The sequence below is a fragment of the Panthera leo genome, chromosome A3, assembly GCF_018350215.1.
Source record: "Panthera leo isolate Ple1 chromosome A3, P.leo_Ple1_pat1.1, whole genome shotgun sequence".
In the NCBI taxonomy this organism is placed as follows: domain Eukaryota; kingdom Metazoa; phylum Chordata; class Mammalia; order Carnivora; family Felidae; genus Panthera; species Panthera leo.
This window is the reverse complement of record NC_056681.1, coordinates 120,721,491-120,746,964: the sequence shown is the minus strand read 5'-3', so window position 1 is coordinate 120,746,964 and position 25,474 is coordinate 120,721,491. Positions and strand designations below refer to the sequence as shown.

The 25,474-nt window shown below is 43.1% G+C and overlaps 1 protein-coding gene across 12 annotated transcripts in view; it reads right to left on the bottom strand.

Moving 5' to 3' along the window:
* Positions 1-25,474, bottom strand: part of ITSN2 (intersectin 2) — a 145,753-nt gene that overhangs the window by 11,565 nt on the left and 108,714 nt on the right. For all 12 annotated transcript variants that reach the window (XR_006200961.1, XR_006200962.1, XM_042933548.1 and 9 more), the window contains 3 exons: positions 5,652-5,773; positions 2,324-2,430; positions 1,283-1,466 (listed from right to left, as the gene is read on the bottom strand). Coding sequence is in view for 10 of the 12 variants with exons in the window: in XM_042933548.1 (XP_042789482.1) it covers positions 1,283-1,466; positions 2,324-2,430; positions 5,652-5,773 (413 nt within the window). In the remaining 2 variants the exon portion in view is untranslated. The remainder of the gene's footprint in view (positions 1-1,282; positions 1,467-2,323; positions 2,431-5,651; positions 5,774-25,474) is intronic.

Here is a 25,474-nt window from a genome sequence, read left to right as displayed (position 1 = left end):
TTTGGGGGTAAGCTACTCAGTTTTATCCTTGGCTAATAGTATCCTCAGATTTTCTATTCTTACTGAAGCAGTTTTCAAATTGTAATAGAAAACTACAAATTTTGTCAATGTTTTGACATTTATTAGCACATATTTTTGGCTTATATACTCTTACTTTAAGAAATATTTTCATGTCTGTTCCTTTTACTTGTGTTTTTCTGTTTTTCTATTAGATTTACCACAGTTATATTTTATTCTTTTCAACATACCTGTTCTTAGATATATTGATATCATTTGTGCTTTTATCTTTATTACTTGATCCATTTTCTTGTTGGAATTTTTATCCTCTGCCTAAACATCTTATATTTTATGCTTAATTATGTTTCCATTCTTTTTGGATAATGAAGACATTAAAATTATGCATTCTCCCTTAAGGCACTGTGGCTGTATAACAGATCCCGACAGGCACTATTTCAGAAACCAAAAAAAGAAGAAGATATGTAAAAAAGCTAGAAAACAGATTTTACTTTCATTTCCCTTGCCACCGTCACATGTGTAGTAATAGTTTCTGTTACCGAACGACGCCAGGGAGATGTTCTCACACATGACACCCTATGATAACAAGCAGCCATGCGAAGCGTGTGGCTGGATCACTCACAGGGTGTTGTTCATGCGTTATTACACTGTGTCCTCTGAGTGTCGTGCTAGCATTACTTTTCCTTACCAAGTGTTTGGTTTTAGTTTATAACCATGGCATCATGGAACCAATCATGTCCTCCTCTTCTCATTGGTTTCTGGACGCTGTGAGGACATCTCGGTGCACTTTGGAGCACAGGACAGGGTCCCACATGTGCGTTTATGAAGCTGCCCTAGTCCTCTCCTATCCTTTCGTCCCACTGTATTCGTCCACTTACATCATATCATCTTATCTTGCTGCATTTTATATATTTGAGTAGGCTATTTTATACCCTTGGTGGCATAAGATGGACATAGAATAAATACAATTTACAAAATTAATAAAGTGACATTCTGGAAAATTTTGGTGTATAAAATAGCTGATTTAAGTAAATAGGCTTAAATGACACTACTAATAGATGGGCAAAATTATGGCCCCAGTGCCAAGAAACACCAATTCAACACGGAAGGTAACACAAGCACTCAGAAAATTCTCTGCCGTATTGGTGTTTCCTTTGGAAACTGGTGGGATGCCCTTTCCCATGCGGAGTCCTGACTACGCAGCTGCACGTCTCTGTCTCCAGCTCGGAATGGGGCTGGCCTGCTCATGATTCCAGAACGGAGTTACCTTTAAAAATTCCTTGAAATCGGTGTCTTCATCGGTCTTCTGCTGTAATAGAGCTGCTCCATTAAGCTGACAGCTACAGAACCGGATATAAGCCTGCATGTGGGACAGCTCGGCTGCAAGGATGTCCCCAATCATCTGCACGGGCATCTTCTCTCCCCCGGTCTTCTTCCGTACCCGCAAGGCCCTGCAAACAACACACTCTCACTGTGAATGTGGTTGGTAAATAAAGGATGACTATCACGGGAACAATGGTAATGATCCCTAGTGAGTTACCGACAAACCTGGCACTGTGAGGGAAGAGTCAGGAGGAGGAGGCAGCTTGCGCCTATGTTCTGCTGGCCAAGCCAACCTGGGCAAAATGTTGGCAAAGAAGAGTAAGAAAATGAAGTCTATACACTTGGGTGTTTCCAGGTCCTCGGAATTGTTTTGGATTCCTTCATTTCTTAGCAAAGTTCCTTTAGAAAAATTCTAACTTGTTCTCAGCTGAACCAAGAAGAAAGGAATTTTCTACACTCTGTAGGGAAAAAAGGGAGCAGGAGCCCAGGTGTGGAGGTGGAGGTGAGCACTGTCCCCAGGAGAACTGCTGAGCTGGGTGCCTCCACGAGGGCGGAGACACAGGACAACTGGGACTGCTGATCCCGCCCGCTAAGGAGTCTGTCCTCACAGGCTTCAGGGATGGGAAATCACCCCAAGGGGACTTAGGAGAATGTCAGACCAGCCAGTAATGTCCAGGCCATGGGCTACAGCTTCTCTCCTACTCTACCCGGTACAGTCAAGTATATTTTGAAATCATATGTTAATATATTGTTTATATTATGATTTCATTTTTTCATTGTTTAATCAAAGTATTTTCTTTGTTATATTTCTTGACTTCAGAAATTATGTATTTTACAGTTACAGGGCATGTTGTAAAATGATAATAAAGTAAAAGCTTGAGGGAGAAGACAGTTCAAAGTAACTTTGCTAACTAAATAGCCCTGCAGGGAGTTACGTGTGAAAGTGTCAGTCCTGGGGGCTGGCAGGCCGGTGTGCACAACTCACTTGAGTAGCTTTGTGTTAGACATGATGAGTTCTTTCCAGTTTACAAAGATCAAGGCCATTTCTCCTTCACTGAGAAAGCCCGACTCCACCATCCGTTTCTGAAAAACCTAAATTCAAAACATAAAAGAAAAGTTATCTTAGGTGTGCATATACAGTGGTCTAACTCAAACAGTATCTTCACAGAGTGAAACTAATATGATCATGATGTTTTTGTTTTTGTTTTTGTTTTTTTAAGATCATGATGTTTTTAAATAAGCCTACTTAGGATTACTAAAATTTAAATTGCATAATTTCCCTACTGTTTGCTATTTGGGTTCTTATTAGGCTAATTGATTGTTTTCTTTCTTTCTTTCTTTCTTTCTTTCTTTCTTTCTTTCTTTTTCTTTCTCTTTCTCTCTCTCTCTCTCTCTCTCTTTCTCTCTCTTTTTCTTTCTTTCTCTTTCTTTCTTTCTTTCTTTCTTTCTTTCTTTCTTTCTTTCTTTCTTTCTTTCTTTTCTCTCTCTCTCTCTCTCTCTCTCTCTGTCTCTCTCTCTTTCTGTAGGCTCCACTCCAAAATGGGGCTTGAACTCACAACTCAGGAGCTGCATGCGCCACTGACTGACCCCAGGTGCCCCTTATTAGGGCTAATTCTAAGGACTGAGTCCAGTAGCCTCATCAATAAGAGGAGAGGCTATCTATCTGCAAGAGAGATCAGGAAAGTTAAATAAAACCATGTGCATAAAGCATCTACACCCTGTAAAAGCTGCAGAACTGAGGAAGCTGTCACATGCGGCGCCTCAGAGGTCGGGAAGCTGTGAGAAGTTCAGCAAAAGAAACAGTGACGGCTTATACAATGCCCGAGACTGACCACCAAGCAGACATGGATTTCAGAGGCTGGCTGACCGAAGGGGAAATGATAATGCCGTACATCTGCACTGTGGAACACTGAAGGATTTACAAAGTGCTGATACGTATACGTGTGCATATGCCGGTGTGTGCATGGGTTCTGAATGAACTTCACAGATGACGCAGGTCAAGCTGAATCAGCTATGATTATTCCCGGGGCACTCAGGAATAAAGGCTGGGAGAGTGATCTGCTCAAGGTCACAAACCTAGAACACGGAGGAGCCAGAACCAAAACCCCAGTCTTTTTGGTTAGAAATCCAGGTTTCCATAAAGAACTAGGATTCCTAGGGAATGACTTTAAAAGCCTTAAGGAAACTGTGAAGTTATCTGAGACAACCCTTCTCGTGTGTGATCTTTCCAAGATACACACAACAGGTCAGTCTATTAAAATCGTTCAGTGGCCTGTGATAAGACGCAGGCTCTTTCTTGAGGTTCACCAGGGCTGTGCGACCTGCCCCCTGCCCACCCCCCCAGCTTGGGCCTCAAGAACTTGACACTCCAGCCACCGCAACTGCTTGCAGGATCTTAATTCCCCAGCACAGGCCTTCCTGCTTCCATGTCGTCTTCTGGGCACAGAAATCTCATCCTTGTCCTTCTAGCCTTGGCCAGAGCCTAACTGGGAGGGTCCTTCCTGACTCTCCTTTGTGGCGGAGGGTGGTTATCCCTCTCCCGGCCCCCACCTCAGTGTTCTGCAGCTGTCTGTCTGTCTCTCCACATGACCGTGAACTCCTTGAGGGTAGGAGTTCTCTCTTCTCTCTCTTCTCCAGCACAGTGCTTTCTGCACACGGTAGGTTTTGAATTAATGTTTATTTACTGAGTTGAGTTGAACACAGATTCGAAGAATTCGGATAACAGTGCCATGAACTGGGCATCTCTAAACCTCTACAGTTCCAAAATCAGACTGAAGATGTCAGGACCCTCCCGTGGAAGCGAGCCCTGGAGAGGTGGTGGATCTGCTCTGAGGGGCTCCTGAAGGACAAGGAAGGCATCTGGTGGTCTCTTCTTTCATCCACTGCTGAATATATGTTACTTTTTTATTCATTCCATTTACCTGCTCAGGGAGATAAGCAGACGAGGAAGGCAGTTGGGACCTCTGGGAACCTCCATGGGAATGGCAACGAGAACACCCAGCCTGGGAACAGTGCTTTTGCCCTAAATCCCTGACCCTGACATGACCTCTTGCCCCTCAGGCAAGGGAAGGTGGGAAGAGTGGGAATGACCAAGGCCCAAGTGGTTAAGTGACAAGTCTCAGTGGGGCAAGCATGTGGCTCCGGTCCCCTCTGTGCTGGGGTCAGAAAGGTACTTCCACACCCATTCAGCCTCTCGGGACTGGGATCTGACCAGCAGCAGGGCTGATACTCGTAGGGGTTAGTAATAAAGACGGGCTTTTCTTCTAGGCCGTCTTTCCTGACCAGAGAAGCAGGGAGATAAACATACATAGTTCATTTAGTACTGACGGGAAGGCCTGCAAAGGGCCAGGCGAAGTTTTGGGGATGCAGGATGTGGGGTACACGCCCCTGCTGTCAGGAGCTCAGAGCCTTGTGGGGGACTTCTCAACTGAGAGACGTTAGCAACCGAGACGTGCGGTGCAGTGTCCACGTGAGAACACGTATGCGGGTCTGCAGGTCCCCGCTGGCGTGTCAGGTGGAAACGAATCAGGGGAGGGCCTTGCTGGGGTGCAGATGCAGAAGGATGCTCCGTGCCACTAGCAAGGTCACGGCCAGGCATAACGGTGCACCTGCTGGGCCTGTGTGGGGACACGTGCTCTCTTCAGGTGCCTTGTTTATTTACTGGGTTTCTCATCTGAGGGCCCTGACACAGAGTGGGAACTAAGTGCCATGGAAACAAGAGTATAAGTATACAGTCTCACTGTGTGTACTCAAACACAAATCCTTTCAGAGTGCTACTCCAACACCTGTTACTGGCCTACAGGTCACTGGCAACATTAATAGGCACAAACGTAAGGACATCACAACTGGGAAATATTTTACCACGTGGTCCTTTGGGTTTTCCAAAGCGATACAAACGTTGGATGAACACTGCCACTGTTTCACAGTCCCTTTGGAAACATCAAAGTCTATGAACACGGCAGGCGTCAGAAGAGCACAGCAAACAGGCAAAAACGTGAGGGAGATGAAGTTTGCTTCAGTGCCTTCCGACCGGCTCTACCCTCGTCCTTCCCCTTCCTCGATGGGGCCTCTCCCAACATGCAGCTGAGGCGTCTCTTGTTCTCTCCACCCCGAAGGGCCTCGTCTGGGGGAAGGAGTGCACTTGGGCTCTTCGGGCACCCTCCCAGAGCCACAAAGCGTTCTGAGGGTGTGAGAGCTCCTGTCGCTACGCGCTACTCTACTCTACTCGCTATTCTACTCGTGAATTCCCACATCAAAGGTGATGCCCGACTCTGAGGCCAAGGCCCGCCCCCCTCCGCGGGCACAGCCCTCACCTCCACGACGAGCTGAAGGTCGTCCACGTACCGCTCTTCGGTCTGAATCAGCTCGTGAATATAGCCCTGCCTCTTCCTCTCAACTGGCTGCATGGTGTCCAGGCTTTGGAGATCAGCACACCCTATGGAAAGACAGGGTAGAGTTTCAAAACAGTATCTGAGTCTTCTTGGTAGGGAACAGACATTTACCAGATGTGCTGGGTTTGCAAATGGTGCCTCGAAGAAGCCACGCACGGCTTTTCCAACTCGTGCAGAGCCTCGCACCTGCGGAAAGCCGGCCTGACCACCTGCCGCTCAACCAGAGCAGCAAATCGGCACCGCCTGTAACATCTCAACGTGGTCCTGACTTCTTTCCCAAATGAATGACCGATTTAGGACTTTTTAGAAATGGCCTCAGAGAGTTCAGAACTGCGATGAACTTGTGAACATCTATGCGGTCCTCATCACCTCAGGCCATTTTCAAAGATATTGAAATGATTCAATGAATCATATGCTTAAGACCAGTGTTATCCAAACTGCAGGCTATGAGCTATCGGTGGGTCCTGATGTTCATTTCGTTTTTAAAAGTGTGGGTCAGGCCTAGCATTGAGACAAACACACAAATAAACACAAATTACCTTGTGCACAGCTCTCATAAGCACTGAAAGTGAACACTTTTAGTTAGGTATGAATGTGGGGATGCAGAATATATTTCCTACTGTGAGCTACTGTTAGAAAAATGAGAAACATTTGTTTTCTCAAAATGCAGCGTTAAGGTTAGGAAACCTGAAATTCCCAGGACCCAGCAGTTCCCAACAAGACCACTGCCTTAACTCACCAGAACAAAGAAGTGGTTTTGGGACACCACAGACGTTAAGTGAGACTTTGAGGGAAGTCCCTAGCAGCCTTGCATCAGGGTGGGCGGCACTGCATTCACTTTGGGTCAATTTACAGGCACATGGGAGCAGAACTGAATGTCAAGACTGCGAAGTAACATAATTCCAGAATCGCTTCGTAAGAAGCTGAGGGCTTGCTTCTTTGCACAGTGGGAGGGGAAATATCTCAGGCAGCCCCTCCTCCGGCAAAAAGAAAAAGCAGGTAGGCACCTAGCAAGCTACAAACGAGGGAGAGAGAGGGAGAGAGAAAGCCCAGCGAGGCGCGGATGACCCTTGAGGCAGCAGGTGTCCCGGCCCCAGCCTTCGTAGGCGGGGCAGAGTCGGCGCAGACACAGAGGCACCTCGCTGGCAACACGAAACAAAGCCACAGAGGTGGAGAATGCAAGCAGACTGGGTATTTCAAGGGGGTTTATCTTTGAATTTGTTTTTTCATTTTTTTTAATGTTTATTTATTTTTGAGAGGGAAAAAGAGAGAGAGAGGCAAAGAATGTGAGTGGGGAGGGCAGAGAGGGAGACAGAGGATCCGAAGCAGACTCGGAGCTCGAACCCGTGAGCCGTGAGATCGTGACCTGAGCCGAAGTCGGACGCTCAACCGACTGAGCCACCCAGGCGCCCCCCTCTGCTTACCTTTGAGTTTTTATGTGTTTTGTATAGATTTGGACTAAGAGTTCTCATGAAGACGACTGGTCTATTTTCTGTGCATGTTGCCAACAGCTTAAAAAAATTATTCTCACAGTAAAACAAAAATAGAATAAGGCAAGAAGACGTTATGGTGCCACTGTCATGTTCAAAATTATCGAGCTTTTCTGGGGATTGTATTTTATTCTGTTCTGCGGGAGAGCACTGCAGGAAAGCTAAGTGTTCTGAGCCCGGGCGGCTAATATAGACACCTGTCTGACTAGGTTGCGTGTAGCCAGGAGGCTGGAGGCAATGGCTGGGCACCTAGTGGCAAGTGGTTCTCATGATGTGAGCCGGGGTCACCGGGCAGAGGAACGAGCGGACTCTGATGGAAGGCATCGGCGCAGTTTCTAAGGTTACCCCACCCTCACACTAGGCACTAGGGTTCTACAAATTCCAGTCACTGACATTCTACCACATCCACATTCTGTCTCTACTTTTTTATGTCATACTTTTTAATAAATTCACTCATGTTTGAGTTACATATTTGGGCAATCATGGGTTTTATGTACTGGTTACGAGTCTTCTAATATTCACTAAAATAAATATAACCATTAGAAAAAAGTAAGTCTCCGAAGGTACTATTTTGTGTGCCATCACGTAGTGTATCACAGGGATAGGTCCATCGCACTTGGGGAAACACTGATTTACATTAAAACCCACAAGCATCGGCCTCTCTAACTGTTCTGTACCTCGGAATAATAGGAAAAGTCCCAGATATTTTATCATTTCTAAGGTGAGAACATGCATGACATTAGCTCCATCAGGGTGGATGTGAGGACAATCCTTATACTCCACCTCTGACCGACCCCTTTGCATTTCATTACAGTGGTTCTTAAACTTCTGTTCTCTTCCAGTTTTCAACGTGACCCTGATCCTCACTTTCAGATGTTCTTACCTCCTATGTCAGGGAAAAGAAAAAAAGGTGGTGGCCCTTTTACTTCCTGCCTTTCATCTCCCTGCTCACTCATCCCTGTACTTCCTTCCTGTGTCAGGGGATGAGGAGATCCTGTTTCTTCCTGAAGCCAGCATCCTTAACTGACCCTTTCCTTTCGACCCCTTGCCATCCTCCCCACACTGTACAACATGGTAGCCGTTAGCAACACGTGGCTATTGAGCATTTGAACTGTGGTGGCCGCTCCAAACAGAGAAGTGCTCTAAGTGTAAACTACACACCAGATCTCAAAGACCTAATAAAAAAAACCCAGAATGTAAAATAATGCACTAAAAATTCTTACGTTGATTACATATTAAATGGTAGTATTTTGCATAACACTGAGCTGACCCAAAGAATTATTCAAGTTTTAATTTCATGTTTTACTTTTAAAAATGTGGCCTTTGGGAAATCTTAGATTACCTCTGGGCTGCATTTGGGACTTTCATTCCATTTCTATTGAACAGCTCAAGCCAGCCACTGCATTTTTTATTACGTTCCTTCCCGAACAATGTTTTAGTGGCTTCTGCTATGTGCAGAATGAAGTCCTAGCTCAGCAGCACAGGGCTCCAGAGTCTCCATAATCCACCCACGGCCTCCATTTGCAGCCTCACCTCTGACCATGCAGCCCACCTTTCGGCCACCCTGGCCCGGGTTCAGTCCTCAAGAGGTGCTGGACACGCTGTGCACACTGTCCGTGGCCTGCTTCTCCACACACAGCCATCTTACCCTTCGAGGTGCAGCTCACGCGATCCTACTTTGGGGAAACCTTCCTATGCCCTGTCCCACTTACCCCCAGACCGCCTCTCTTTTGTGTTTCCGGGGTAGTCTGCGTCTGTATTTAACACTTCCCACGAGGTCACCTGCATCGTAGTTCATCTCTGTAGTGTTAGTATGGCTGTCTCTCCCACTGGAGGTCAGCGGCTGTGTCTCACACAGTTCTACATCAGACTCAGCACAGTGTTTTGACCACAGGAGCCAGGAAATATTTGCCAAATGGTGGATTACCGGGTTGGTCCCAGACCTGTTTCTCACCTTTCCTCTGCTCTGGACTGCAGGGAGGTCAACCCCACAGTCTGCTTATGTAAGCTCCTACTTCACTTGGCCTCTGCCCACGTTTGGCCGATGAGAGGAGGCTCTGGCAGGAGCCTGAAGACTACAGGGAAAACGGGGAAAACACTCCTTCTGCCAGAAAAGAGAGGACAGGAGACCTTTTAGGCTCCGCTGGGCAGAGAACATTAGAATTGCTGGGCTCGCGTCTCATAAATCTGGAGTTCAAGGATTCTACAACTGATGGATTTTTTTTTTTTTTTTTTTTTTTTTTACAACTGATGGATTAACAGAAAAGTTGGTCCCTGGTTGGTGATACCCTTAGGGTGCTTGGCCAAAGAAAATGTACAACTGTCCAGAGGGTATCCCTCACAACCTTGGTGCCACAGGATTTCCACGTAAGAGCCAAGTGTCACTAAAGATGAGCTCAAAATAAAAAATTACAAGAAATAAGGAATGATCCACCATAAATAAAAAATGATGATTAGAAAGGACCCCAAGAGGAGCACCCGGTTGGCTCGCTTGGCAGAGCATGCAACTTTTGATCTCAGGGTTGTGAGTTTGAGCCCCACATTGGATATAGAGATGACTTAAAATCTTGAAAAAAAAAACAAACAAACAAAAAACCCAAGAACATAAGGTAACAGAAATCTAAAAAAAAAAAAAGTAAAAATATGTCTATTTAAAAAATAACTCAAGACATATGAAGGGTTGAAACCATAGAGTCTATAAAAAAGAATAGGCAGATTTGAAAAAGAAACTAGGGGCGCCTGGGTGGCTTGGTTGGTTGAGCGTCCGACTTCGGCTCAGGTCATGATCTCACGGTCCGTGAGTTCGAGCCCCGCGTCGGGCTCTGTGCTGACAGCTCAGAGCCTGGAGCCTGTTTCGGATTCTGTGTCTCCCTCTCTCTCTGCTCCTCCCCTGTTCATGCTCTGTCTCTCTCTGTCTCAAAATAAATAAATGTTAAAAAAAAATTTGAAAAAGAAACTAATAAAAATGGCAAATCTTATGGAAATAATAACACATAGCTGTTCAAACATATCTGAGGAAAGGATTAGTAAATCTGAAGACAGATATGTAGAAATTAATGCAGCCTAGGGGCGCCTGGGTGGCTCAGTCGGTTAAGCATCTGACTTCGGCTCAGGTCATGATCTTGCCATTTGTGGATTTGAGCCCCGTGCCGGGCTCTGTGCTGACAGCTCAGAGCCTGGAGCCTGCTTCAGATTCTGTGTCTCCCTCTCTCTCTACTCCTCCCCCACTCACACTCTGTCATTCTCTCTCAAAAAAAAAAAAAAAGAATGCAGCTTAGAAAGACAACAAGATGGAAAACATAAAATGGAGATTAGGAGAATAGAGGACAGAATGACAATGTCCAACATACATCTAATGGGAGTCCAGGAGGGGAGAACAGAAAAAATGGAGAGAAGTAATATAGAGATTATAATGGTTGAGATTTCCTAGAACTGATGAAAGATAGACCTCCACATACTCAGAAGGAAAAATGACTCCTGATTAGGGAAAAAAATAAAAATAAATCTATACATAAACTACAAAACACCAAGGAGAAAAAAAAAAAAAGATTAGAACAGTCAGAAAGAGGGGTGCCTGGGTAGCACAGTCAGTTAAGTGTCCAACTCTTGATTTGGGCTCAGGTCATGATCTCAATGTTCTGTGGGATCGAGCCCTGTGTCAGGTTTTGTGCTGGCAGCGTGGAGCCTGCTTGGGATTCTCTCTTTCCTTCTCTCTCTGACTTGCTTGCATGCACTCTCTCTCTCCCAAAATAAATAAATTAAAATTAAAAAAAAGAGAGAAATAAAAAGCAGAATAACTACACAGGAAGAGCAATCAGACTGACTGTACACATCTCCACACAACAACAGGGGGTACCGAGCAAAAATAACTGTCAAATCAGAATTCTAATTATACTACCTTTTGTGGGTAAGGGAGACAAAGACATTTTTAGGCAAAGTTTGAAAGCATTTACTACTAATAGGTTGACTAAAAGAACTATAAAGAGGTGTGTTTTTGGAAGAAGGAAATTGAATAAGAAGGAAAAAAGAGTATGGAGTGGTGGAGAGGAAGGAAGGAAGGAAGGAAGGAAGGAAGGAAGGAAGGGAGGAAGGAAGGAAGGAGGGAGGGAAGGAAGGAAGGGACAGAGGACAGGAAGGAAGAAGAGAGGGAGGGAGGGAAAGGTGAGTAAAAATACTAGTAAATATGTGAAGACTCAAAATAATCATTGATGATCTAAAATAACAATATATCCAATAGTGAGTATATATTCAAGATGGGGGGGGGGGTGTCTGGATGGCTCAGTCGGTTGAGTATCCGACTCTTGATCTCTGGGTTGTGAGTTCAAGCCCTGCTTTGGGCTCCACACTGGGCATGGAGCCTAAAAAAAGAGTATAAATTCAAGGTGGATTTTAAATTTACCTAAAACTAATTTTTTTAAACACAAAAAAAGCAGTAACATGAGAAATAGGGGAGAATCCTTACAGATAAAGCATCCCACCTGCACTGATTAGAAGAAGTAAGATAAATATGAAATTTAGACTTTGTGGAGACAAACACATATGTTAGAAATGCAAAGGTAACTACTCAAAGAATAGACATTGAAACCATAACTTCCAAACCAGTAAAGGGAAAGAAAGGAAGTACATTTGATGAAAGCAATAGATGTATAAGCAGAACAACAATAAGAAACAAATTCATGGTAAATAAAAAATATATAATAAGATAGCTATAAATAGGAGTATTCCATTATTCCAATAAGAGTAAATTGTTTAAATCTGTCAGTTAAAATAAAACTCTAGATTGGATTTTAAAATTCAGCTAGATGCTGGGGAAGATGGCAGAGTAGGAGGATCCTACTCACCCCGCCCCACATAAACAACTAGATAACACCCATATCAGTGTGAATAACCCAGAAAACAACAGGAAGACTGGCAGAACAGAGTCTCCATAGCAAAATGTAGAGAAGAAGCCACACTGAAAAGAGCTGCAAGGGCAGAGACTTGGCTGGGAGCCAAAAGTGACCCACAGGACTGTCCTTGGGAGGTAGGGATGCTGTGGGCAAAGAGAAGGGCCAGAAGCAAACTCCACCCCAGGCATCCCAGGCACAGGGGACCCTCACTCAGAGGATGAATCCCCATAAAATTGGGTTTTGAAAACCAGAGGGGATAAAGTTTGAGAGTTCTTACAATCAGTGGGGCTTAACACTTGGAACTGTAAAAATCAGCGGGCATGGCTCTGAGGAAGCCAGAGGGTGATAGGAAACTGAGTCCCCACACTTATAGAGACAGCACAACAAACAGCCCTACTGAGAAACAGCATAGAAACAGCAGTTTGAAAAACTCCTGGAATATATAGGAAGGAGATTTATTTACTAATTCCAGAATGTGTGTTGGAGGGACAGGGATTGGGAGACTTCTCCAAGGGCAAAGGAGCCGGTGGGACCATTTCTCTCCATTGTCCCCCAAGCCTGGATACACGAACACCTGTGGGAATCAGCACATTGCAAATATTCTCCATCTAGCTTACCAACACCAGGGGCCCACCCTTGTGTTCTCCTGTGGACCCACCCCTCAGGTTGACCCTGGCCTCAATAGGAATCCATCCAAAGTGGTGCCCAAACACGGTAGTGTGCAAGCAGCCCCAAGAAGGGTCAGCACCACCCCAAAGTGATTCCTGCCCCAGGGAGAGGGGAAGAAAACCACACATACCAGTTCCATTTCGGTCCCAGCAGTGGGCTGGGGGCAGAAATCTGGTCTGACTACAGGCCCCGCCCACCAGTGAAAGCTTCTCGGGGGACAACACAGGGAGAAAGCCCTACAGTACAGTGCTTCGAAGCTCTGGCAAATGACTGGTCTGACTCAAGCCCAAGATGGCCTCAGACTGGCCCACTAACAACACAGGGGCCAAACCCTGTCCACAACAGATAGAGCTACTGTAGATGACTGGAGTGAAGGCAAACACAGCTCAGCCACAACAGCAGGGCACATACAACACACACAGGAGACATCCCTGAAGTGCCAGGTTCTAGTGAACAGTGGACATTGTGCTGCAGAGCACTACAGGACTTCATCTTCATAAGGCCACTACTTTCAAGAGCAGGAGACATAGTTGACCTTAACACATAGAAACAGACACACAGAGTCAGACAAAATAAGGAGACAGAAGACTATGTAACAGATGAAAGAACAGGACAAACTCACAGCAAGAGAACTAAACAAACCAGGGATGAGTAATATGCCTGACAAAGAATTTAAAGTAATGGTCATAAAGAGACTCAATGGACTTGAGAAGAGTCAAGGACCTCAATGAGACCCTCAACAAAGAGAGAAAACACAAAAAAAGAACCAATGAGAGATGAAGAACTTAATAGCTGAAATTAAAAATATACTAGAAGTGGGGCGGGGGGGTGCCTGGGTGGCTCAGTTGGTTAAAACATCTGACTCTTGCTTTTGGCTGGTCATAATCTCACGGCTCATGAGTTTGAGCCCCGTATAGGGCTCTGTGCTGACAGTGTGGGGCTTGCTTGAGATTCTCTGCCTCTCTCTCTCTGCCTCTCCCTGGCTTGCATGTGCTCGCTCTCTCTCTCTCTCTCAAAATAAATAAATAAGTTTAAAAACAAAAACAAAAACAAAATACACTAGAGGGAATAAAAAGTAGACCAGAGGAAGCATGACCTGGAGGACAGAGTAAGGGAAAGCATTCTCACTGAACAAGAGAAAGAAAAAACAGTAATAAAAAATAAGAATAGAAGGGAACTCAGTGACACCATCAGGTGTGATAACATTTACATTATAGGGATCCCAAGAGGAAAAAAGAGAGAAAAGGGGACAGAAAATTTATCTGAGGAAATAATAGCTAAAAACTTCATGAATCTGGGGAAGGAAACAGAAATCCAGATTCCAGAGGCAGAAAGCCTCCAACAAGATCAACTCAAAGAGGTCCACACCAAGACATAATAATTAAAATGGTAAAAAACAGTGATAAAGAGAGAATTTTATAGGGCACCTGGGTGGCTCAGTTGGTTAAGCATCCGACTTTGGCTCAGGTCATGATCTCATGGTTCGTGGGTTTGAGCCCCATGTCAGGCTGTGTGCTGACAGCTCAGAGCCTGGAGACTGCTTCAGATTCTGTGTCCGCCCCCCCCCCCCCAACTCTCTGCTCCTTCCCCACTTGTGCACTCTCTCTCTCAAAAATAAACATTGAAAAATTTTTTTAAAAAATTAAAAAAAAAATTGAAAGCAGCAAGAGAAAAGAAAATAGTTACATACAAAGGAAACACCATAAGACTATCAGCCTATTTTTCAGCAAGAACTTTGCAGGCCAAAGGGAGTGGCATGATATATTCAAAGTGCTGAAAAAAAAAAAACCCTGCAACCAAGACTACTCTATCCAGCCAGGCTATCATTTCGAATAGAAGGAGAGATAAAGAGTTTCCCAGACAAACAAAAGTTAAAGGAATTCATGACTACTAAACCTGCCTTACAAGAAATGTTAAAGGGGACTCTCTTGAGTGGAAAGGAAAGACCATAAGCAGGAGGAAGAAAAGTAGGAAGCACAAAAGCAGTAAAATTAAGTATATCTATAAAAACAAAAATCAGTCAAGGGATTCCCAAAATAAAAGGATGTAAAGTATGACACCATATACCTAAAACGTGGGAGGAAAGGGGTAAAAATGTGGTGATTTTTAAAAATTTTTATTTGTTTTTTGAGAGAGAGATAGAGTGCAAGCAGGGGAGGGGCAAAGAGAGAGGGAGACAGAAACCCAAGTAGGCTCCACACTGTCGGTGCAGAGCCCAGTGTGCGGCTTGAACTCACAAACCATGAGATCATGACCTGAGCCAAGGTCAAGAGTTGGAGGCTCAACTGGCTGAACCACCCAGGCACCCCAAAAATGTACTGCTTTTGGAATGGGTTCAAACTTAACTGACCATTAGCTTAATACAGACTGCTATATGTATAAGATGTTATATACAAACCTAATGGTAACCAAAAAACAAAAAACTGGTAACAGATATGCAAAAAATAAAGAGAAAGGAATCCAAGAATAGAAAGCTAGGAAACTGTGAGAGAAGAGCAAGAGACGAAAGAAATAAAGAACTATAAAACAAATATAAAAAAGTAACAAACACTGCAATAAAAGACATAGGATAACACAATGTATGTAAAGTGATGAATCACTGAATTCTACTCCTGAAACCAATATAGCACTGTATGTTAACTAAATAAAATTAAAAAAAAAATCAAGACCCATCTATATGTTGCCTGTGAGACTCACGTCAGACCTAAAGACCATGCATATTGAAAGTGAAGGGATGTAAAAGTATTTATCATACAAATGGAAGTGAAAAGAAAGGCAGGGAGCAATACTTATATCAGATGAAATAGACTTTAAAACAAAGACTGTAACAAGAGACAAAGAAAGACCACATAATCTTAAAGGGCACAATCCAACAAGAAGATATAACAAGCGTAAACATTTATGTACCCAAAATGAGAGTGCTCAAATACACAGAGCAGCTAATAACAGACATAAAGGAAGAAATCAATAGTAACACAATAATAGTAGAGGACTTTAACACTCCACTTACATCAATGGATAGAGCAACCAAACACAAAATCAATAAGGAAACAATGGCTTTGAATGACACACTGGACCAAATGGATCTTACAGATATATTCAGAACATTCCATCCTAAAACAGCAGACTACACATTCTTTTCAAATGCACATTGAACATTCTCCAGAATAGATGACATGTTAGGCTACAAAACAAGTTCTCTGAACAAATTAAAAAAGACTGAAGTTGTACCATCCATCTTTTCTGACTGCATACTATGAAATTAGAAATCAACCACAAGAGGGAGTGCCTGGGTGGCTCAGTCAGTTAAGTGTCCAACTCTTGATTTCAGCTCAGGTCATTATCTCACAGTTTGTGGGTTCAAGCCCTGTGTCAGGCTGATAGCACAGAGTCTGCTTGGGATCTTTTCTCTCTGCCCCTACTCTGCTCATGCTCTCTTTCATCTCTCAAAATAAATACATAAATAAACTTTATTTTAAAAAGAGCTGTTAAAAAAAAGTAAACCACAAGAAAAAAATCCAGAAAAAACACAAATATATGGAGGTTCAATAATATGCTACTAAACAATGAATGGGTCAACCAAGAAATCAAAAAGGAAAAAAAGTACATGGAGACAAATGAAAATAAAAACACAACTGTCCAAAAATCTTAGGGGTACAGCAAAAAGCTGTTCTAAGAGGGAGGTTCATAGCAATACAGGCCTACCTTAAGAAGCAGGAAAAAATCTCAAACAACCTAACCTTACACCTACAGGCACTATAAAATGGAACAAACAAACCCCAAACCAGCAGAAGGAAGGAAATAATAAAGATTAGAGCAGAAATAAGTGAAATAGAATCTAAAAATTAATAGAACAGATCAATGAAACCAGGAGCTAGTTCTTTGAAAAGATCAACAAAATTGATAAACCTTTAGCCAGACTCAGCGAGAGAGAGAGAGAGAGAAAGAGAGAGAGAGAAAGAGAGAACTCAAAATCACAAATGAAAGAGGAGAAATAACAATTGACACCACAGAAATACAAAAGATTATAAGAGAATATTATGAAAAATTATGTGCCAGCATATTGGACAACCCAAGAAATGGATAAATTCCCAGAAACATATAACCTCCCAAATATGAATCAGGAAGAAATAGAAAGTTTGAACAGACCAATTACCAGCAATGAAATTGAACTGGTAACCAAAAACTCTTCCAACAAATAAAAGTCCAGGACCAGATGGCATCACAGGTGGTAAATTCTACCAAACATTTAAAGAAGACTTATACCTCTTCTTCTCAAATTATTAAAAAAAAAAAAAAAAAAAAAAATTGAAGGGGGAGAGGCGCCTGGTGGCTCAGTCGGTTAAGCATCTGACTTCTGATTTTGGCTCAGGTTATGATCTCACAATTCATGGGTTTAAGCCCCATGTTGGGCTCTGTTCTGACAGCATGGAGCCTGCTTGGGATTCTCTCTCCCTCTCTCTACCCCTCCCCCACTTGCACTGTCTCTGTCTCTCTCAAAATAAATAAATAAACTAAAAAAAAAAAGTAGGGGCGTCTGGGTGGCTCAGTTGGTTGAGCGTCCGACTTCGGCTCAGGTCATGATCTTGCAGTTTGTGAGTTTGAGCCCCACGTTGGGCTCTTTGTTGACAGCTCAGAGTCTGAAGCTTGCTTTGGATTCTGTGTCTCGCTCTCTTTCTGCCCCTCCCTGCTCATGCTCTGTCTCTGTCTCAAAAATAAATAAAACATTAAAAAAAAATTAAAAAAAAAAATAGAAGGGGACAAAAAACTTCCAAACTAATTTTTGAGGCCAGTATTACCCTGATACTAAAACTGGACAGACACTACAAAAGAAAAGAACTATAGGCCAATGTCTCTGATAAACATAAATGTAAAAATCTTCAACAAAACATTAGCAAACAAAATCCAACAATACATTAAAAAAAATCATTCGCCAAAACTGAGTGGGATTTATTCCTGAGATGCAAGGGTGGTTCAATATTTGCAAATCAATCAATATGATATATCACATCAACCCATAGCTAACATACTCAATGGTGAAAAACTGGGAACTTTTCCTCAAAGATCAGGAACAACACAAGGATGTCCACTCTTACCACTTTTATCCAATATAGTACTGGAAGTCCTAGCCATAGCAATCAGACGAGAAAAAGAAATAAAAGGCATCCAAATTGATAAGGATGAAGTACAACTTTCACTATTTACAGACCCTAAAGACTCCACCAAAAAACTACTAGAGCTGATAAATGAATTCACAGTATACAAAATTAATATACAGAAATCTGTTACATTTCTATATATTAATAATGAAGTAGCAGAAAGAGAAATTAATAATCCCATTTACAATTGTACCATTCATCAGTTTTTTAATTCAAAAAAACCCTCTTTGAATAAGCTTAACCAAAGAGCTGAAAGACCTGTACTCTCAAAATTATAAAACACTGATGAAAGGGACACCTGGGTGGCTCAGTCAGTTAAGCATCCGACTTCGGCTCAGGTCATGATCTCACGGTTTGTGGGTTCGAGCCCCACGTTGGGCTCTGGGCTGACAGCTCAGAGCCTGGAGCCGGCTTCGACTTCTGTGTCCCCCTCTCTCTGCCCCTCCCCTGCTCACACTCTGTCTCTCAAAACTAAACATTAAAAAAAATTAAAAAAAAAAAACTGATGAAAGAAATAGAAGATGACACAAATGGAAATATGTTCCATGTTCATGGATTGGGAGGACAAATATTGTTAAAATGTCTCTACTACTCAAAGTAATCCACAGATTTCATACAATCCCTAACAAAATACCAACAGCATTTTTCACAGAACTAGAATATCCTAAAATTTGTACGGAACCACGAAAGACCCTAAGTAGCCAAGGCAATCTTGAAAAGAACAAAACCAGAGGTATCATAATCCCACATTTTAAGATAAACTACAAATCTGTAGTAATCAAAAGAGTATGGCACTGGCACAAAAACAGACACATTGATCAATGGAACAGAACAGACAGCCCAGAAGTAAACCCATGATTAAATGGTCAATTTATCTTTGACAAAGGAGACAAGAATATTCAATGGGAAAAAAGACAGTTTCTTCAACAAATGGTGCTGGGAAAATTGTATAGCTACATGCAAAAGAATGAAAAGGCCCATTTTCTTATACCATACACAAAAATATACTCAAAATGGATTGAAGACCTAAATATGAGACCTGAATCCATAAAAATCCTAGAGGAGAGTACAGGCAGTAATCTGTCTGACATTGGCCACAGCAACTTTTTTTCTAGATATGTCTCCTGGGGCAAGGGTAACAAAAGCAAAAATAAACTATTGGGACCACATCAAAATAAAAAACTTCTGCACAGAAATAGAAACAATCAACAAAATAACAAGACAACTTAATGAATGGGAAGAGATACTTGCAAATGACCTATCTGATAAAGGGCTAGTATCCAAAATTTATAAAGAACTTACACAACTTAACACTAAAACCCCCCAAATAATCTAATAAAAAATGGGCAAAGGACCTGAAAAGGCATTTGTCCAAAGAAGATATCCAGATGGCAAACAGACACATGAAAAGATGCTCAATATCATTCATCATCAGGGAAATGCAAATCAAAACCACAATGACATATCACCTCACGCCTGTCAAAATGGCTGAAAGCAAACACAAGAAACAACAGGTGTAGCCACTGTGGGACAGTATGGGGGTTCCTCAAAAAATTAAAGATAAAATTGCCATATGGTCCAGGAATTCCATTACTATTTACCCAAAGAATATGGAAACACCAAACCAAAAAGATAAATGTACCCTGATGGTTTACTGCAGCTTTATTTATGATAGCCATATTATGGAAGCAACCCAAGCGTCAATCGACTGATGAATGGATAAAGAAGATGTGGTATATATGTACAATGGAATATTAGCCATAAAAAAGAATGAAATCTTGCCATCTGCAACAACATGGATGGATCTAGAGGGTATAGTGCTAAGTGAAATAAGTAAAGTCTGCAGGGGCGCCTGGGTGGCTCAGTTGGTTAAGTGTCCAACTCCGGCTCAGGTCATGATCTCGCGGTTCGTGAGTTCGAGCTCCGTATCAGGCTCTGTTCTGACAGCTCAGAGCTTGGAGCCTGCTTTGGATTCTATGTCTTCCTCTCTCTCTGCCCCTCCTCCACTCATGCTCTATCTCTCTCTCAAAAATAGATAAATATTAAAAAAAAAAAAAAAGAAGTAAAGATTGGAAAAAGCTACACATTTACAAAATATTAAAAAGCAGCTGAGGTGGTCTGATTAGCAACAGACAAGATAGGCTTTCAAGGATCTATGTAAACATTATAAACATTTAGGATGATATAATAATTTTGATCTTATTTGCAACTAACTGGAGAGCCTCAAAAGGTAAAATTAAAAACTGACAAAATTGCCTCTGAAAGGAAGGAAGGAAGGAAGGAAGGAAGGAAGGAAGGAAGGAAGGAAGGAAAAATAAAGATCTGAAAGATCTATAATCAAAGTAGTCAACTGTAATATCTCTCTCAATGAAAATGAGTAAATATGAAAGATTTGAACACTATTAACAGGTTTAATATAATGAACATATCTACAAGGCAACAACACTTTTTTCAACAAAAACTACTGTGTAAAAAAATTTCCTGAATATAGCTGGAAAATTAAACACTAAAATTATTTTCAAGGGGCACCTGGGTGGCTCAGTCGGTTAAGCGACCGACTTCAGCTCAGGTCATGATCTCAAGGCTTGTGGGTTCAAGCCCCGCGTCGGGCTCTGTGCTGACAGCTTGGAGCCTGGAGCCTGCTTCAGATTCTGTCTCCCTCTCTCTCTGCCTCTCCCCTGCTCACTGTCTCTCTCTCTCAAAATAAACATAATAAAAAAATAACTTTTAAATGTTGTAGTTTAAAGAAGAGGTTCCTAAAAGCTCCACGTAGCTTCCTCCTTCCACCTCAATTTGCTTGACCTATCACAAGCATTTGTGACAGTGGATCACTCCCTCCTCTTTAAAATCCTCCTTTACTTGGCTTCTAGGTCACCACCTCACCTCATGTCCTCCTACCGCACTGGCAGTCGCCTCCTCTCCTTTCCTAGCTCCTCCTCAACCCACAGACTTAATTAACGTTGAAACCCAAAGACTCAACCTTAGAACTCTTCTCCACATACTCACAGCGTTGGTGGTGCCACCGAGTCTTGTGGTTTTAAGTATCATCTATGCACCGATATACTCCCAAATGCACACTCCAGGCTGAATATATCCTCTGGATCTCACTGTGTTCTACTGCCTACCCAGGATCTCCACTTACCTATCTTTTTTTTTTTTTTTTTTTTTTTTAATTTTTTTAACGTTTATTTATTTTTGAGACAGAGAGAGACAGAGCATGAACAGGGGAGGGTCAGAGAGAGGGAGACACAGAATCTGAAACAGGCTCCAGGCTCTGAGCTGACAGCACAGAGCCCGACGCGGGGCTCGAACTCACAGAGTGCGAGATCGTGACCTGAGCCGAAGTCGGACGCTCAACCGACTGAGCCACCCAGGCGCCCCTCCACTTACCTATCTTAAGGGTGGGTGAAAGTAACATATCCAAAACCAAACTCCTAATAGTCTCTCCTACCCTTCCTCTCTCATCATGTGCCTTCACTTAATGGTGATTCCATCTCTCTGCTTGCCTGGGCCAAGGTGTTTTGGGGATATCCTTGATATTTTTCTTTTTCTCACACCCCTACATTCAATCCTATCTGTTGAATCTACCTCCAGAAAATACCCACAGTCTGACACTTCTCACTATGTTCACTACAATCATTCTGATCGCGCCGTCATTGTTCATCTGGATTACTGATCTAGCTTCCTAATATGTCTCCTTGGTTCTGAGCCCTTCCCGGCCCCAACCCCTGCTTTAATCTAGCAAGCTAGAGCTATTCTGTTAAAGCACATCGGATCATGTCCTTCCTTTGATTAGAACCCCTTGATGGGTTCTTGTCACTCCCAGCCAAAGCCAAAGTTCTTACAAACAGCCTCCAAGAACTTAAGTAGTCTCCCCCATTTCCCCAGTCCCCTCTGTCCTCACTGCCTCTCTTGCTTCTCCCTCTGTTCCAGCCACCCCGGCCTCAAGCATTACCGTCATGTTCCTGATTGGGGCCCTGGCATGTGCTGTTCCCTCTGCCTAGAATGGTCTTCCAGCTATTTACATGACTCTCTCCAGATATCTCTCATGTCCTTTAAGTCTTTGCTCACATGACACCATTTCAGAGAGGCTTTCTCTGAGAAGCTTGTTTGAAATCCATCCAGATCCATCCTCTTTCCACCAACCCTTCACTCGCTCCCTTTCCCTAACTTGCTTCATTTTTCTAAGGTACGACATATTTATTCATTTTGTTTGTTTTCTGTCCTGCCCTACTTAAATGTCAGCTCCAAGAGGGGAGGAATTTTTGCCTATTTTATCATCTGCTATATCCCTAGTGGCTGACACATAGTAGGTCTTCAGCAAGCATTTATAGAATGTGATACGAAGATAAACTGTGAGCTGCAGGAGACAGTACATCATATTAACTACAGGTGGCCGGAGAGAATGATGAAAATTTCCTGGTAAGTTCTTCCTAGAAGACAGGAAGGGTGGCAAAATGAGAAAAATGAGAGACCACGCTACTATCAGGTCAAAGTCCTCAGGGCCACAAGACCCGCCCCCCCCCCCCCCCACTTGTGAGAGGACACGGAGACTGACAGCCAAATTATGCATAACGAATAATAGCCACATAAACTGTGTCCCACAGAGTTGGGAGGCCATTGCAGATTACAGTGCAAACAAGATCAAGAAGCAAATGAGAGACGCTTGAGAGAGGAGAGGAGGGAGCGACGCGAAGACTCCGAAAGGTGAAGGACAAAAGATGGTCTGTGACGACTCACACAAAGAGAGCTTGTTCGGATTATGTCATAAAGTCCCAGAAAAGTCCTTGCCCATTGTGAGAAGAGCGATGTCACTGAACAACGCTATTCTCTGTGCCCGAAGCAGCAGCCAGGGTTGACATAATGGTTTTCAGTCTCACTGTGTTGACGCTCAGTGAAAAGACAATTTTTAGCAGTAAATCCAGATGACTAAGCTGTGTGCATTTTCTGAAGGCTGCCTTTAATGCAGAAGTTTTGTCAGAGCACTAGAAAATCATCGAATATCTTATTCTGTAAAAGAACAGCATTTTATGCACTTGGCAACTATTTACTGAATACCAACTATGTAACAGGTACTATGGTCCCACTTGGAAGCCACAGATATTTGTGATTTTGTTTCTGGAAATTTAAAGGATTGTTGAACAATTTTTAAAACTCTGTGTCTCTTTGATGCCTGTCAATTCTTTGTCACCAGGAGTTAGGCTGCCTGTTTAAGCATGAAAAGTTATGCATGAAGAAGTTAATACTGTATTCTGATGCTGCAGACCGTCAGAAAGCAAAAGATTTGGTTATCAGAAAATGGAAGTATTCCAGAACTTCCCAAAGCAACTCTGTTGATAAATGCAAGTGGAGAAAGAAAAATGTTGTTGGTTGTATTTTTATTTTTGAATCTACAGTGATAGGCCATAAGCCTAAAAGAAAGTAGAGACCTCCTGGGGCGCCTGGGTGGCTCAGTCAGTTAAGTGTCCAACTTTGGCTCAGGTCATGATCTCACGGTTTGTGGGTTTGAGCCCCCTGTTGGGCTCTGTGATGACAGTGCAGAGCCTGGAGCCTGCTTCAGATTCTGTGTCTCCCTCTTTCTCTGTCCCTCCCCTGCTTGAGCTCTATCTCCTTCTCTCTCAAAAATAAACAAACATTAAAAAAAAAAAGAAGAGAGCAAAGACCTCCTAACAGTAGACAGAGGGGCTTCTGAGACTCGGCCTCAGAGAGTGGTTCTTTCAGGCTGATACTTGCAACACCTTCTAGACTGCCAGATCCTATCACTGACTCAACTGAGAGAATTAACTTGCCATCCAGATACAGAACATTATGAAGAGAAAGTTTTTTCATGTTCGCTGAACACATAGCGTGTAATCCTAACAATCAAAATAATTGTTACGCACATGTGTGTGATGATTTACCACCTCTGATCAATCCTCTGAAGAACTGATACAACTTTGAACCCTACTGTATATAGAGAATCTAAAGGTTGGTGGTGAAGACACAGTACAGAATTCAGAGCTACTAAACCCCTACATCTTGGCTCAAGTCTTACACTTTGAAATGCCAGGCCATTTTATATGGTGCTTACACTGCAATCCGCCTTGAGACAAAACATGGGTGACAGGGTGTATAAACTTGACCTGGTCTCATGCTTGCTGGACTGAATTCTAGAGGAAAAAAGGGGGTTTAGGTTAAGTATTCTGAATGCCAAATGGCGCAAATGCACTTCTCTGGAAATGCCAACAGAGTTCTCACTCTCCTTTGACTCATTTTTGTGTCTAAGTGACGACGGGTCCCTACATCCCTTCTCCTCTGTCACATATGCAATGAGTAGCTGTGTCCAACAGCCAATTTCATGTTGACCCGTCCAGACACTTGAGCACTTCACGTCATACATCTGCTATTACACCACCACTGTCCTGGGGGGGGTTTCATGCGCACGTGTATTTTTTTTTTCTCATGGTTACTGAACAGCTTGCTGTACTCCTAATTTTCCCCACTGGTATGACCACACAGCCCATACTTTCAAACTGTCTGTGACTCCATAACTGGTCACTCCGCCCCACTGTGCTCAGTGTAGGACACACGCACTCTGTAGCCCTGCCTAACTTCATGGAGGTTATCGTATGACCGCTGGGGGCCCAGGGATCCCAGTAGCAGGTCCTTCTAATACTTTAAATGTAACTTGACCGGCCTGGAGGTACTGAAAACGGCTAATTCTCCTTACATTCTTGTCACCTGAATCTTGGGATTAAGTGACGGTTGTTCTGCTTTTATGATCTGGAATAACAGCAGCTCTCAGTTAATGGAAAGGTGCGTGGGCAGAGGCTAGGAGCACGAGCTTTGGAGTCAGACTGGGATTCGAGTTCTAACTTCCATCACTGACTAACCCAGACACGTACCCGAAGTACTCAGTCCACTGCTCAGCACAAAGCAAGCACTTCGTATGTGTTAGACAGTGACCTAGCACTTCAGAAATCCCTGAGTCTCATCTGCAATGTAGGTATTATCATCATTATAGAGGCGAGGCTAAGGTTCAGCAAGTGAGCGGGAAGAGCCAGGGATTCAAAGCAACCCTCCCAATGCACTCCCCCCACATTCACTCCATCACTCTCTCTGCTTTTTTTCCTTGACTAAGTGATTTTGCCTTCTGACAACAGCATTGAGACATCTCTGTCAAGGGTGTTTCATAATTTGTTGTTCTTGTTTAAAACAAAGTTTAAAGCATGAAGACAAATGACTCAAACGAGAGGCAAAGGATCTAAACACACATTTCTCTAACGAAGATCTGCAAATGGCCAAGAAACACATGACAAGACGCTCAACATCATTAGTCACTGAGGAGATGTCAAGGAAAACCACAGAGAGATGTCTGTTGCTCCACACCCAGAGGGATGGCCATAGTAAAAAGTCAGATAATAACCAGTGTTGGTAAGGACACGGAGGAACAGAAACTTCGTGCACTGCTGGTGGGAATAAAACGGTGCAGCTACTTTGGAAAACAGTCTGGCAGTTCCTCAAAAAGTTAAACACAGAATTACCGTTTGACACAGACA